This window comes from Lagopus leucura, unplaced genomic scaffold, assembly GCF_019238085.1.
Source record: "Lagopus leucura isolate 7727_CA_CO unplaced genomic scaffold, USGS_WTPT01 Super-Scaffold_100062, whole genome shotgun sequence".
Taxonomy (NCBI): domain Eukaryota; kingdom Metazoa; phylum Chordata; class Aves; order Galliformes; family Phasianidae; genus Lagopus; species Lagopus leucura.
Window position 1 is genome coordinate 1,011,970 of NW_024962307.1, and position 15,668 is coordinate 1,027,637.

General features: G+C 42.2%; 1 protein-coding gene across 1 annotated transcript; it reads right to left on the bottom strand.

The window, feature by feature from the left end:
* Window positions 1-5,500: 5,500 nt before the first annotated feature.
* On the bottom strand, window positions 5,501-11,440 carry BMP10 (bone morphogenetic protein 10). The gene is made up of 2 exons (XM_042886756.1): window positions 10,984-11,440; window positions 5,501-7,650 (listed from the first exon to the last, which is right to left on the bottom strand). Exons 1-2 carry the CDS (start codon window positions 11,315-11,317, stop codon window positions 6,707-6,709), a joined length of 1,278 nt encoding a protein of 425 aa, XP_042742690.1. The 5' UTR covers window positions 11,318-11,440; the 3' UTR covers window positions 5,501-6,706.
* Between the last annotated feature and the right edge of the window lie 4,228 nt (window positions 11,441-15,668).

The following is a 15,668-nucleotide window of genomic DNA, read 5'->3' on the forward strand; positions in this document are numbered from 1 at the left end:
GATGACTCAATGCTCAACGTATGAGTAAAAATCATGAGTTCTTCTTCCTTGACAAAAGTCAGATTTTTGTTTTCCAACACAGAAGTCTTTGAAAATGTTTGCACCATGCAGAACCAGAGCCAGATGCGCAAGTCTTGGATCCCAACATCTATAAATATTTGGAATAATAACTAGATTGCCAGACTTGCGAGACAACCCTTCCTGCCTGTCCTGGAGCTCGTTAGCCCCCCCCGGCTGTGCCAGGAGATGCATGCCCTGTTAAGCACAGCCTGGGCTTGTAGCTCAGGGCACGTTGCTTATCTATATTGCACTAATAAGGGTGGACAGAGGAAGCACAAGACATGCAATCTATATTATTAAGCTAAATCTGTTTTCAGCCTTGATTGGCAAAGAGGGGTGAAAAAAAGCAATGCAAGCTGGAGAAATCCCAGGGAGAAAGCTGAGTGTGTCACTGCTTTTCCAGCAAGAATGATTTCAAAATTGATGCAAGCTTATAAATGAAATTCTAAAAGGAATTTGGACTGAAGTGGTGCCATGCTACTTTGTGCCTACTCCAGCAGCAACCAGCTGGTGTAAGCCAAAATAAACCATTGCAATGTCTCCACTGCTAGATCAGCCCTTGGTACCCCTAAATGTGCCTCAGCTTCCCAGGGACCCCCACTCCCATTTTTGGAGGAGTTTAAATTGGGATGTCCCAGGGTAGATCTGGTGCAGAGCAAGCACAACAAGCAATAATAAGTATTATAAGTTGAAATGCTAGGAAGGAACCATTTTTCCTACAGGAAAATATTCATTCTGCACAGCTCAGCTGGGTAACAGTCCAGGCCATAGGGCTCCCCGTATCAGGATCCAAAGCCAATCTAAAATCTGGCAATGGTATAAGCATGTTCAGTATTGCACGACAATTAGTTTCATTTTCCCACCTTTGCATTTCAACTCTGCCCGATTAGCCCAGTGGTGACAGCTCAGGAAATGGATTCCACCAAATCTCACAACAACTGATCTGAAATGCTGTAATCTCCGGGGCGATAAGGAGTTGCTATAGCAAAGCCAACATAAACCTGAGTGCTATGGAAGGTTGGGTTGTTGTTTAGCTCTGTTGCTAGTTAGCAAGCTGTGCCTGATTCCAGGGACCACCCTGTGTTTAAACCTTCTCACTTCACACGTATCTTTTCAGCACCATCCTGGACAGCATCAGCTGCACGGAGCTGAAGGACGTTGGGAGCTCTGCATCATGTTGAGCATCCCTTGGCCCAAAGTCACCGTGGGCAGCAGCTCCTGCAAAATGTGGTTGTGCTGATGTTGGATTCATGGTATGCATTTGCTCCTTTAAAATCAAACACTGCATATTGCTTTCATTGGTCCTATCTCATAGAAAATTTGTAGTATTTGGAGCTAGGGAGAAAAAAAATGCACTTCTTTTCCAGCAGCATTGCTCTGTGTCACGGAAATCCATTCCTCTCATATCATTTCCTTTATTGCAACCATGTTGATTGCTTTTATCCCCCGCATTTCCTTTGTTTACTTAAAAAATGCAATCAAAGGTCCCGCAAAGCCCTTGCAATGCTGAGCAGGGGGCTGATCAATTTGCCTCGCACACAGAATCGTGTTGGGCACACATCCAGCAGTGTTAAACAAACATGCTAATTTCCTATTCCCAATGTATGCTCATTTATTTGGATGTGATTTATCACCCCTGGCAATATATTATTACAGCGCACACATTAACAAGTCTACTTCTGAGTTTGTCCTTTCCAAAAAGTAGCTCCATTTGCAGGAGTAATGCAGCTGTATCCTGAAGGGTTTTGTTAGCAATCTGCTCAATGGAAGGGGCTGGATGCAGACAATTTCACGGGTCATTGCTGGCTGAAATTCTGCTTTCACTGATGCCCAAAGTGAGGCAGTACAGTCAGTTGGCATGCATCTAGCATGCACCTGAAAGCAAATGTGCTTCGTTGCTGCAGGAGCTCTTAGCAAGACCTCAGCATGTATCACCATCCACTATTCATCTTCTTGACAAGGGTATCAAAAGGTGGAGTTTTTCCTCTGTTTCCATCCAGGAAAAGCAGCAGTAACTCTAACAGCTGCTCTCTCCACAACTTTTGGTTGTGTTTCCCCAGCAAGATGCTCCTGTGCACGCACAGCAGGCACACTACGTGCTTCATGTCCTACTCTCCAGGGAACAGCTTGCAGCGATGCAGTCTTAGAAAACACGTGTCTGATCTGAGCAAAAGTGGGTGGGCAGTGCTGAGGGTCATGAGGAAGAGCAAGGCAATGGGTGGATGAAGGAAAGGGAGGCAGGGCACTCACCAGCTGGATTTGTTCCCAAGGTCTTCAGGTCATTTGGAAGCATCTCCTTCTATTGGGACCTGCAGGAGAGATGTAACACTGACAAACCTGCCTGCCCACTGGAAATTACTGGCTTTAGGCTTTACAGAAAGGGAGGATCTCTGCTTTCTTTGTTTTTTTTGTTTTGGTTTGGTTTTTGGTTGTTTTTTTTTTTCTTTTTTTTTTTTCATGCATGTCTCTATTTCATTGGGCTTGGAGAGTAAAGCATAAAATCATAAAATCACTGAGGTTGGAAAATGCCACTAAGATCATCAAGTTCAACTGTCAACAGAATGGCCTAGGTTGGAAGGGACTTTAAAGATCATTGACTTCCAACCCCTGTGGCTTTTTCTTTTCATTGAAAAGATGATTTTAAGAAGCTCACCACAGCAGTAGTTTTTATAGTCTGTTTTCATTAGGAATGTTAGGCCACAAACTCAAGTCCTCATTGGGTTATGGCTGTGCCAATGCTATGAGTGCTTTGCATGGCAGCTTGTTAACTTGTGGCCACAAATCAGTTTCATTATGGCTGAAGGAGGTTCAGGATGTGTGTATTTGGGCTTTCATCTGACTGCATTTAGACATCCACACTCTAGAAATGAGAGAAAAACCACATTATTTCTACCTTAGTCTTAGAAGTTTAGGGCAAAGCATGGGCCAACATTTGAGGCTCTCTGCAGCAATACCACCTCCTTGACCGCTCTTCACTCCTGATGTTGCCTGTGCCAGAAATGCACGTCTCCATCCAAAATGCCTGGGCCCAACGGTAATATTCAACAATAATATGCTCCATATAATAAACTTCTTCTTCCAAGGGGTGTTGATAAGAATTTCCATTTTTAGTCGAGGGCAAACAAGCCATTCTGCCTTTATTTGTTGCTGTTGTAATTGAAGAAGGAGCAGAAGCTAATTTTGTAACTTTTCCTGTAAATAGTGCATTAATGAAGACAGATGGGTCAGCAGTATAAACAAAACCTCTATCTCAAGCTAGTTTTGTTCTGGCTTTGTTTCCCAGCATAGTAAGCAACCCACCGCCACCCCAGTTCCCATCCTATTAACAGTGTTTGCACTCCAAATGTTGAACTGGGTTATAAGGAAGTTTAAATTAACCCTGGGCTGTAGTTCTTCAAATTCTTGAAGCAGATGTTCAAGTGCCAGGAAATCCTCCTTCTCTTTTTTTTTACTGTTTTGTTCTGTTTTGCTTTTTTTAAATAAGTGATAGATTTTGTTGGCATTTGACTTGGTGCAGAGGTCAGAAAATACTTCACTGAATCCCTTCCATTGGGCTGGTAGGTAATCCAGGCACCAAAATGCCAATGTAAAATGGACAATGCAGCATCTAGAGGTAGGGAGAAGAAGATGGGAGTAGGTTTGGCTGCAGCTTTTGATTGCTTTGAGAGATGGTTTTTCCTAAGTGACCTCAGTTTTGGGGAGACTGAACCTCATGGCTTTGGCTCCAAAGGTGCTCCAAAGGTCAATGGGCATTGGGAAGAGTTATAGGGTTAAAATGGTCATGCAAATGTTGAAGAAGTTTGGTTCCACATGCAGAGAGCTTAAGATAGGAATCATATCGACATTATATAGGTCATAAATGAAAGGAAGAGCACATTGCTACTTAAGGTGAAAAATAAACTCTTTTAGAAACAGAAGTCATGGTGCTAATGTGGATGAATAGGAGGAGAGAGGAAAGAGTAAAGAAACAAAGAAAAAGAAAGCATGCACTAGAATGCTCTTTCAGGGACTTGTCACCGATTTCCCCAGCACGTACAGCTTGATAGCACTGGCTCTTGTCATGCTCTCACCATGTTATTGTGAGTGTCATATCTATACAGACAGCTGTGTTGAAAGCCAAGCACTTCTGATTTCGCAGCCTTAATTTACTACTTAAGGAAAACACTTCATAAAACAAGTCTTCCAATTTTTCTGTGCTATTTTGCTTTATCTCTGCTGTCTAACTTCAGTAAATGTCTTTGCCTGTTTATTTTTAAAGGTAAAGTCAAGGTAAGGTTTTGCTAACAAAGCAGGAATGCAGGAATGCCTAACAGGCACACATTAATAAATGAAATACCGTTCTCAATAGTTCTCATACCCGATTATGAAAAGCATAGTTGCAGCTGAAGGATTCAGGAGATGCTTAGTTTCCTCCTGAAATAACGTAATACCCAGGTGTTATCTCAGGCTTCACCAGTTTTCAACACAACTTCTGTCTGAAATCACCAATCATGAAATCATTAGAGTTGGAAGGAACCTTTAAAGGTCATCTCATCCAATCCATGCTTGTTTTATTACAAAGAAAAATTGCTAATACCAAAAGATGGGCTGGCATGTAATCCCACACAGGTACTGTTATTTCTACTTGTGAATACATGTGCAGGTTTAATTACTGATAGAACTACATGGCTACCCACACTAGCACTGCAGTACTCTTGTATCTCATCTCCTCTATTAGAGCAATAAGAGAGTGCGAAGGCAGCCACTCTGATATGCTTTGTGGTCACTTGGAAACGTGTAATGGTAGAGGGTGGTTCTACTGGGTCATATTTTGTCTCTAAGGCATAGATCCTCTTAATTGGTGAGCAGAAGTGTTGGTGCTGTTCGATAAAGGACAGCAGTGCAGAAGCATGTTGGGTGGATCACTGCCACAGGAACAGTTGCAGAAAAGAGCCGATAAAAGCAAATGTCGGATTATCTCCCTAATGCTGGATTATCACTCCTAACAAGGTGAATGGTTTGTCCTGGCAAATGGCTTCATAAGAATTGAGGAGAGTTTTGAAAGCATTTGCGTGGTGACACTTCAACCATTGGCCGCGGCGGTTCGTGTCAGCAGAGGGAGATATCACACCTCCCCTGAATTCCTGCAGCGTGCCATTAAGGACAGACTGAGATTGCAGTGTGGCTGTAGGGAAAGGCCCATGAGCAGTGCCAGCTACCTCGGGAGGAGTGAAGCAGTACAGACCTATGGCCCAGCTGCTACTGGGAACCACGCAGTGGTCATGGAGTGGGCAACACCATACGCTCACCAGAATGCTGCTTAAATAAACACTGGGGTGAATAGTTCTGTAAGCAATGGAGATAGCCATGGGGTGCAGTTTTTACAAGTATCTAGGGCAGAAAAACATTGCCAATCCCAATCTCCACACAGCACAACTCAACAGAGAGAGTCCACATCCAGGAGGGTTGGTACAAGGTTTTATCCAAGTGGGGTTACATACAAGCACAAAAATAAAACGTTCTGTATTCTACATTATATTACAAAGGCAGGCAGTCAATAAATAGATCAATAAATTACGGGAAGCACAGAAGAGTATGTGTGAAAATAGGTGAGACTGGTTTTAGTTGGTGCATGATAAAGTCTTTTGTGTTCATTCCCATGAAGTGTTAGAGTGATTCTTTCAAAGGCCCTTATCACTTCCAGTGAAGATAACTTTCCCTTAAAAGTGTAAAACAGATGCAGGGACAGTACAGTAGGCTCTGGTACAGGCTAAAGACTCAGCGTCACTTACACTTTCCCAAGAATCTGACAAATTTGCAGCTTAGTATAAATAAAGTGACGGGTCTATTGTTTCTCAGCTCCGACACCTTCTTATCACTGCGATTTGTTGCAGAAGAGTGGCGGAAACATTGGCATGTGACTCCATCATATAGCATTTAAGGGGGGGGCAGTACCTTTATGAATTGACAACTTCAGCACATACACAAAGGAAAGATCCTCTCTATCTAGCTGGCACAACGGGGTTTCCTTTTCTGTCTATTTCTATGCAGACTAAATGCAATGCTGTTCAGCCATTTGAATTGGGCAGTGTGGATGTATGGGACACAGCTTACTGGACTGGCTGGGGGGACCAGTTTCTAAGCTGGTATAAACTGGTATCATTCTAAACCTTTTGTTGGGATTTCAGAGCTACAGAGATAAATTTTCAAAGAAGTATCTGAGCATGTAAAGATCTTTATAAAGATTTTACACTGCAACTAAACAATCTAGGCATGTATTGCCCATAGCTTTAGTCACTCTGGAAATCCCTACAGATGCCAATCACCATTTACAAGGCACAAAAAGATGCCTTTATTCCTGTGAATTTGAATGTGCCTCTTCTGGCATGAAGAGCCCACCCAAACAATCCAGTGATCTGCTCTATGCTCAGATATGAAGAAAGACAGTCATAATTTGAACAGAATAGCAAGAAGCAAGCAACAGAACAAAATATACATTCCCTACAGTCATATGACTTGCCCATTCCCCGTGACAGGAAACATACAATTATCTGTACATGCCTCATTAAATAACCTTATTAAATAGGAAATCCGAAATGTACAAATTTACAGACTGAATCATTAAATACTTCCCTTGTGCACTCCCCTGTGCATATGTTCCCTGCTACTATCTGCAGCCACACTCTGATACCACCATGCCTTCGTATTTGAACTTGTAGGTGACCACCCCTGCATCCATGTAGAGAATTGAGATAGGATCGAGTTTGGTGGGCACGCAGCAGGCCTTGGAGGCTTTCTGGGGATTCTTCAAGTGAACCAAAGTCTGGACAATGGCATGTTTTGTTGGGGTGACGTGCTCTGTTAAGGGGTAGGCGCATACTCCATGGCACTCATAAGCTTCATATCCTGCTGGAGCGATGATCCAGGAATCCCAGCCAATCTCCTTGAAATCTATGTAGAGTGGAGTCTTTTTGCAGTAGTTGCCTTTTGCGTTCCTTCGGATTCGAGCAGTGGAGTCATAAATGATGTTGGAACGCATCTGGAGCAGAGCCTCCTCACCAGGGTGTCCATGGAAATTGCCAACCTCCAGGTTCTCCAAGTCCAGGAGCTGCTCATGGTCTATCATTTCGTTCAGCTCTTGCTTCTCCTCTTTCTTATCGTTGCTTTGGTCATCAGAGAACACAATCAACAGGGGCACGTGCTTAGCCTCAGAGTTGATGTCGATATCGAGTTTCCCCTCTCCATTCTGCTCCTCCCCTTCCCTGCCCTCAATGTGAACCTCCAGCCGGTGCGTGGTCAGCCCTGCCCTTCGCCAACGCCTGATGGCTTCGGTCACCTCGAAGCTCTCCCACTCGCTGCTCGTGCCATAGATCTGTCTGGATGCCAGTGCCATGATCTTTCTTTCTTCTCCTACCCCCATATGGTCATTTTCCAGCACTTCAAAAATAGTGACCTTTCGGTCGAGCCCATCATAAAGCATTTGGTCCCTCTCCACCAAGGTGTAGAGCCTCAGCTCCGCCATGGTGATTTCTTCATGATGAGGGATGGAGACATTGAACAGAAGGGGATATTTCCGAACTCCTATGACACCAACAGGGTGGGAAGCAAGGTCTGGAAATAACAAAAATCAGGTATTTTAGAATGGTCAATATATCCAGTAACACATGCACTGAATTTCACCTGACATGTTTTGCACTGCATGGTTTCAGTCCAACAGTTTCAGGAGAGTGTTTTCTCCATTGTCCTTGGAAAAAAAGCCCACAGCTTTAATATAGATATCTAAGGACAGTGAGATCCCACATAAGATAAAGACTGTAAATCTGGACTTAAGGGTATTCTTACTACTTTCATGGCTTCAAGGGCTTCCTAGTCACCTGGAAGGACTACCTGTTAAACATGTGTGGTCTAATACCAAAATGAAATAGCTTCTCGGTAATTATAAAAAAAAATGAGACAAAAACAGTAAGTGTAGCAAAGGAAGGGAAGAAAGATATAGCACTGGAGTGAACATGAGATAGATGACATATTGGCTGCATATGCAAGAACAACAGTCTCTATCTGTGTCTGCTGTGTGTTTTCGTGCTAGCAAGTATTTCCTTCTGCTGAAATATCCTCAGCAATGCAGAGCACCAAGCATGATAGAAGGAAAAGTTGCCTGAGAAGCTGTAAAGGCTCCAGGTTAGGAAGAGCAGGCAGTGAACATCCAATGTGAACCATCAGTCAATAGGAATGCTGCCACAGAGCCAGTGAGTTTCAAGCGAGCAGTCAGACAGCTGCACTCAGGCATTTTTGGCAGCTTTGGTTAATAAAACATAGAAGAAGCACGCAGTATCTGCTAGTCATTCAGGCTGTCTGTCCTGCCTGCATTGCTTGTTTATACATAGCAATATGCATTTCTTCATGCAATGTAGGAATCTTACAATCCTAATGATTGTATATTTGTTACTGAATTACTACGCTGTCTACTTGTAACTTAGAAGACAGACATAGAGACTACATGTAAACTTTCTGCAGAAGCAAACTGCTTGGGACCTGTTGCTATCTTCATCTCTGACTCCTCCAATTTTGATATCTTTGTAGAAAAAGGACACTGATAAAACTGCAAGCATTGGCCAAACTCCATCCATGCACTTAAGCAAGCAGCTCACTTAAGCACATGAATTTTCCTATGGCCATGAAGTAGGTTTTGAGGCGCCTGCCTTTCTTCTTTTTTCTATTTTTTTCTGCTTTAGCAATTCCATTGGTTCATAAATTAAAAAATAAGGAGCTTGCATCTCCCTACCCATCAATTGAAAAGATGGGAGCTGATTATATTCCTCACAGCATCAGCATAGGAATGCTGAGAGGTGAAAAACACTGCTTTTCAAGCTTAACCATGCTTAACCATGATCTGTGATCTGAGTGGTCTTGTCCAACCTTAATGATTCTGTGAGATGCCAACCGTGAGTATTCTGTGAGAGTGGAGAAATATCACCTGGCCATTGAGAAAACAGGCACAAGACAATCACTACACCACGGCTATGCAATATGTGACAAGCTGGGTCAGCACTAACAGGGCAAGAAAAGTGTTCATTTCTAAGTCAAGATGTGATTTTGCACTTCAACTACAAAGTCCATAAGCTGAGATAACTTTCTGCCACCAGTACATCCCTGGCAGGATCAGGAAGGGTGATCTGAAATCCATAGGAAAATAGAAATTTCCTGAGGACATTCACTGATAGAGCACTGCAGTTCTGTTCGCAATACAGCATTATACTCAGACTTAGTTCCTGCTGTGCCTCATGTTACATTTCTTTAATATCTTTATAGCAATTACAAATTTAATAAAGGGCTTAATGAATAGCAATGAAACTACCATTACCACCAATTTTCAGGTGAGCAAAAAAAAGTCTGTTTCTACTGCCTTGAAGGTTACATCTAATTAATTTCTATATTAAAAAAGAGTGATTTTGGCATAAAATGGCTGATTCTTCATTTCATGGATTTTAAAGATATAAAGAAAACCCAAACAATTGTATAACCATGTGCTTGTGAAGCTGTGTTAACATCAGTAGTCCCACTTTGCATCCTGCTGTTTGAGATCAGCAGAGCTGAGAGGAAAACCTAAATGATGGAAAGTTACACCAAGTTTGCCCTATCTCACTACAGAATTTTTGCAGTGATGAAGAAGAGATGGAACATCACACAGAAGGGCACAGAGCTGTGAACCCTGGCAAAAAGCTCTGTTTGTTCCATTTTTGCTCGTTTTGCCAGTGGAATGATTCCAGATTTACGTCACTAAACCACACTGTGTTGTATTGGTTGGCATGTTTTACTCGACAAATTTCACTGTGTTCATTTCTCCTGCATAGTGCACAGTGGGAAAAGAACAACAGGCATTCCTGCATATGTCTGCATTTGTATTGAAATGAGTAACTGTTCACCCATGGTCTAGCTGGTTTGCCATCAACCATTCAATAAATTCTCCCACTCTGGAGGAAAGGATATGTATAGGAGATTTAAATCACAAACCAGAAACACGTTGCCAGTAAAGAGTATCCAGGCCTGGCAGGACTGAGCAGAGTGATAAAAATGCATAATGGCTGTTCTATATTACGTAGGGTAGCATGGAGAAGTCTTGCAGCGATTTAATAGTTGCACGTATCTCTAAAGAGCTAAATAGAATGGAAGCACTTGTACTTGCCAAGTGGAATGACTGGTATTTGAAAACCATTGGTTGAAAAACATTTTTAACATAAATCCCACATTGGTGCAAATGACTGTTAAGAAACTGTTGAATGTTATCACTGAAACTTACCTTGTCTTTGCTGAAATGAGGGGAAATGTTGAAACAGAAACATAGGGAACTATGTAAGGTCATGAATAAGCTTCCTTTTTCTAATATAATTTTTAACATGAAATATCCTATTTCTCAAAAAGAAAAGTTAAGTGTGATACAGAATTCTAGTTATTGTCTAGACTGTGCTCAGATATCAAAGGAAGAAAATGTTACAAATCCCACAGGGATCAAAAGTGGGAGGGTATTAACAGAAACCCACATTTTGTTTCACTCACAATCAGATAATACTGCAACGTTGAACAATAAGTAAAATGATTTCTTGCCTTAAATTGAAATAATACTGTGAGTTTCCATTTGAAAATCAGACTGATAATAACAAACAAGTGTCATTTTGGGGACAGTGAAAACAATGCACTCAAATTACACTCTTAAACACTAGAGGAATGTCACATTTCGCTGAAAACTTGCAATCTCAAAAGCAATGGACAAGGGATCCATCTCATAGCAAGTGACATTAGTACAAGCAGTATTAAATGTCTGTTGCTAACGGCACTCACTGAAAGGCCTTTACTCCCTATTGTGTGCTCAATGCCTACTTGACTATATACGTGTATACATCACGTTGACTACCAGGTGACCATTGCTAGAGATGCACGGTATCTTACCTTCATTTTTGAAGCTCCTAATGATATTTGCAGATGGCATAGATGTCCTGTCAGTGGCAAACTTGTTGTACAGCTCTAGCATGTACTCTGGTGGGTCCACTTTGGCCGATTCGTGCAGAGGAATGTCAGAGAGGTTCAACGTCTTCAGGAACTCATTCTTCATATTCTGAAGCAATGTGTTGAAATCAACGCCATCCTGCTCGGACAGGAATTCATCGAAAAGAGGCTCGCCTTCCTCCAAGGAAGAGTGCTCCAAGCTCAGGATGGGACTGCAAGAGGCAAGGTGAACCAAGAGGCAGAGGCCAGCCCACAGCTGGAGGACTATGGAATCCATGGCTTCGCTCCGGCCTCTGACCGCACTCAACAAGCTCTAGCTCCCGTGCGGGCTAAGTGGCGGTTTTATCCCCTTGTGTCACAGAGAGATGACAAGTTTGGATTGAAACTTGTGATCCGTCCTCTCTCCCTTCCCCCTCCCCAAAGCCATGTCTCAGTAATTGGATAGGGCTTGCTCTTTTCTATGGTCGCCTTGCCTCTCTTATCTCGTGTAGTGTAAGCTGTTCACCAGATTTGTTGCTATCTTGCAATCCCCTTTCCCTTAATGAGCTTTTTGTAAACATTCTGCTCTAGGACATGAGAAGATAGGACAAGTTTCTCCTTGGAGAGGAACTGCTCTTTCTGCCTCCTTCAGCGTGTATGAACAATTCCATCCATGCAGATATAGAGGAAACGTAAATTCGATAGAGCTTCTACTGAAATCTACGAATTTTGCACCAAGGACAAAGAATAATTCCTTTAGTGTGATCAGAACATTAGCACAGGTTGAGTGCTGGTGCTCAGTGCTGTGTGCCATACAAGTGCTCAGAAACAGAAAGAGTAAAGAAAATCTTCACTTCCTTTCATATCTTATATACTTAGCAGGTAAGAATTTGTAATTCTTGATTTAGTTGTTGGAGAGTTTCTCTTTGCAAATACTGAGGGCTTTACCCAAAGAGCAAATCTAAACTGATCTGCTGATTTTTGCAAATCCTTCTTTTCCATTGTGGCTAAGCATATCCGGGGATTTGTTGCTTCATCCCTGCAACTTTCTTCCTTCACAGATACTCTGTATCTTCTTCAATATCTATTGTATCTTTCTTCTTCAAGACCCATCACTCTTGCAAATGGCCTCAACTCCAGTTAATAGAATTAGATTAATACTCAACCCATGGCTGTTTAAATTTCTCCTGTGTTTTTTGTTTGTTTGTTTGTTTGTTTTGTGGTTATCAATATCTTTGTGAAAATAACACGTGGTATTGATGTCACAGACATCAGTATGGCCTTTAACATTGTTTCATTCATCTTTTCCCCTTATAAATATGGGAAATTGATAAGAAAAGCAGAACAATTTATCAAGGTTACTACTACACTACACTGGAAGGAGATATTTGATATCTCTTCAGCCTTATCAAAGACTCATCTCTGAACACTGTGGCTTTCTGGAGCTAAGCTTAGAGAAACTTAGGGAAATTCTGGAGCTGAGGTCACTTATGTTAACTTAATAAGAAAAACACAATATTCTTGCTTGTGATTCATCACCTGACTATGCTGAGCCAAGGTTCTATGGTCACAGAAATGGAAATTAACATTGAAAACTGTGAGAGAAGAGTGAGGGCACACAGTGCTCACTCTTCTGTGGCATAATTACTGGCTCCTGTATAGGAAGTTCTTCCAGCTGACTTCTCATCAGCAAATGAGCAGGTAGTAGATTTGCTGTAATATCTATAGAAATGGTTTAAAGAGGTCTTTTTTATGTTTAAACATTATTTTCAGAAGTGCACTGACTTCATATGAATACATACATTTATTTTTCCATGAAGAATGTACGCATGCTGGAAGAGCTCCTGCTTTTTGAAAGGCAACAGGTGCTGCATCTTTTCAGCACTTAGAGTCTTATCCTTAGTGCTTGTCCATATCTGGCTTTTCTCCTCAGACAAGCATAAATAATAGCTTGAATGCAAAGGCAAAAGCGTGCAGAGATATGCCTTTCAGAGCCTGTAGGCAATGGGATATATAGCATTGCATGGCTTGATTCTTACAAGGTTTAGGGCTGAAAGCTTTGTGGTTAAAAGAAATTTCTGTGCATTTGTACCACTGATGTTTTTTAGCTCTCTCATGCTGGTGATTCTCAGGATTGTATCTGGCCATTAGAATCATAGAATCACAGAATCATTAAGGTTGGAAAAGACCACTAACATCATCTAGTCCGATCATCAACCCATCATCACTGTGTCCACTAAACCATTAATTACACACGGAGTCAACATCTCCTCTCACTTCTGTTATTCCTGATGAACAGTTCCAGAGACAGAAAGGTTTTTCCAGGTGCTCATGAGAAGCAAAATTACTGCTCAGACATTCCAGTAGTCTTTGTATTTCCACTCTTGTTTTGATAACTCTGTGAACAACAGCATATTGAAGGGTAATTCAGCTAATGAAGAGGGAGTTTAATACATAACAGTATTTAATTGTTATTCATTTTATAGCCTAAATGAACAGATTGCCCAGAGAAGCTGTGGGGGCCCCATCCCTGGAGGTGCCCAAGGCCAGGCTGGATGGGGCCCTGGGCAGCCCAATCTGGTGGGAGGCACAAGCTCATGCCAGGCATTTGGAGCTGGGTGAGTTTGGGTTTCCTTCCAATCCAAGCCATCCTGTGGTTCTGTGATTCTATGACCTTTAAGATCTCTCCCAACCCAACCATCCTATGATTCTATGGACTTTAATGACCCTTCCAACCCAAACCATTTTATGATTCCATGATATGAAGATCCTCTGTTATTAGGAATAAATGGCTCATCAGGCAGACAGAGTTATAGAAAGGTTTCTTGGTCATGTGTTCATTTCCCCAGCGAACTTGCACTTGCACCATGGGAAAATGCAGCTAATGAAAACATAAGCCTCAGCACTGATCCCTAAAGCATCAAGAACAACACTCTGCACATGCAGGGCACTGTTTAGAATCATAAGGTTATTACAGTTGGAAAAAAACACTAAGCTCTTGAAGTCCAACCTCATGCCCACTAACCATGACACTCAGTGCCACATCTCCACACATCTCCAGGGACAGTAACTTCATCATCTTCCTGGGCATCTGTGCCAATACATCACTGAAAAGAAGGTTAGCCTAAAACCCAACCTGAATCTCCCCTGCTGCAGCTTAAGGCCATCACCTCTTTTCCTATCACAAGCAACTTGGGAGAAGAAGTCTGCACCCATCTTACTACAACCTCCTTCCAGGTTTAATTCATGTCATGCTCTTTCTGTCAGATCTGGCTTCTGGTGGAGGATTGGACACTGTCCATTCCTATGCCATGGTGAGAACCAAAGGGGAACATCATCCCTGGGCACAGAGAGTGGTCTGTTCCCACTTCCAGCATTGAGCTGGGGCAGGACCACAGGTGCGGCTGACACGGCCAAGGCTATGCAGCAACTCCTGGGAACAGCTCACTGTTGCAAAGGTCAGTCCTGAAGATTGCAGGGCTCCAAAATAGCCTCTAATCTCAGGCACCACGCAACTTCTTCCAAGCCAATGCCTCCATGGCTTCTTCTGTCAAGAGGCAGCAGAAGAGCACGGGTTTGAGTAGGAATGTGTGAAGCAAGCTTAGTGCTGAAAGGCCAGAAAGCGAAACAGGGTGCTACGAAGTGCCAAGGTCGACAATCTACCATGATTGAAAGGGCGTGATGCTCCTCTGGGAAAGGGGAAGTGAGAAGAAAGAATGTGAAGTGCTTTTTGACCATCCTCGTCCTTTCTTTGGCTGATTTTCAATATGGAAGCACACCTGCTCCCACCAACGCAGGCAGAGAGCTTTGAGATGTGGGATTTTTTCCAGGAAGGAGTGATTAACAGTTGCTCACGTGGGCTTTTGTGATGGAAATGGTTTCCCAGAGAACAAACAGAAAGCTTTCCAGTTAATTACCCATGTGTGATTTCACCATGAGTAAACTCAGTCAGGTGGATTTGGTGAAGGTAAACTGTACCTTAACAAATTCTAATAACATTTTAAAGTCCATTTTTTAAAGACAAGGAAACTGAACAAACACTGGGCTTTTTCAGTATCCAGTGACCTCAAATCTTTACAGTTTTCATTTAAATTCATGCTTATTCGTCAAATCACAATTACATCTTTGCATATGCGATATATAAGAAAAAACAAATTATGTCCCTCAGGAATGTGTATTATATACAAAGAAAAGATACAGAGGAGAACAAAAGAGATGCATCCCTCTCTCATAACAGAAAATTGATCAAGCCACTTTCAGCCACACTTCCATTGCTGGAATTCAAAGTGCAATGCCCTGCTGCACCACGAGGAAATATCCACTCCTCTACTGTTCCTGCAAGAGATTTGCACTACAGCACAGAGCAACCTTTGTTTATTTGCAGAAATATTTGGGAAAAAAGAGTCAAGCTGAGAATGTCTTCTACATGACTCAGAGAGTTCTCATTCTCAGCCATGACTTCTTTTGCCCATAAGTAATTCATTATTAGTAAAAGAGAAAAAGGTATGTTTTTTAACTCAAGAGTGTCTTTGGTGACATTAATCAGCCCTTAAAAAGAGACAGACCTGAAAAAAAACACATATTTTCCCACGACACCATGTTTAGAGGTGTAACATATCTCTGACACAGCCCTTTTGATCCGATCTCAG

Coding starts and splice junctions, on each gene's coding strand:
- BMP10 (XM_042886756.1), bottom strand. CDS start 11,317: ATGGATTCCATAGTCCTCCAGCTGTGGGCTGGCCTCTGCCTCTTGGTT. Junction 7,651..10,983: donor TAGGAGCTTCAAAAATGAAG/GTAAGATACCGT, acceptor TGTTATTTCCAG/ACCTTGCTTCCCACCCTGTT.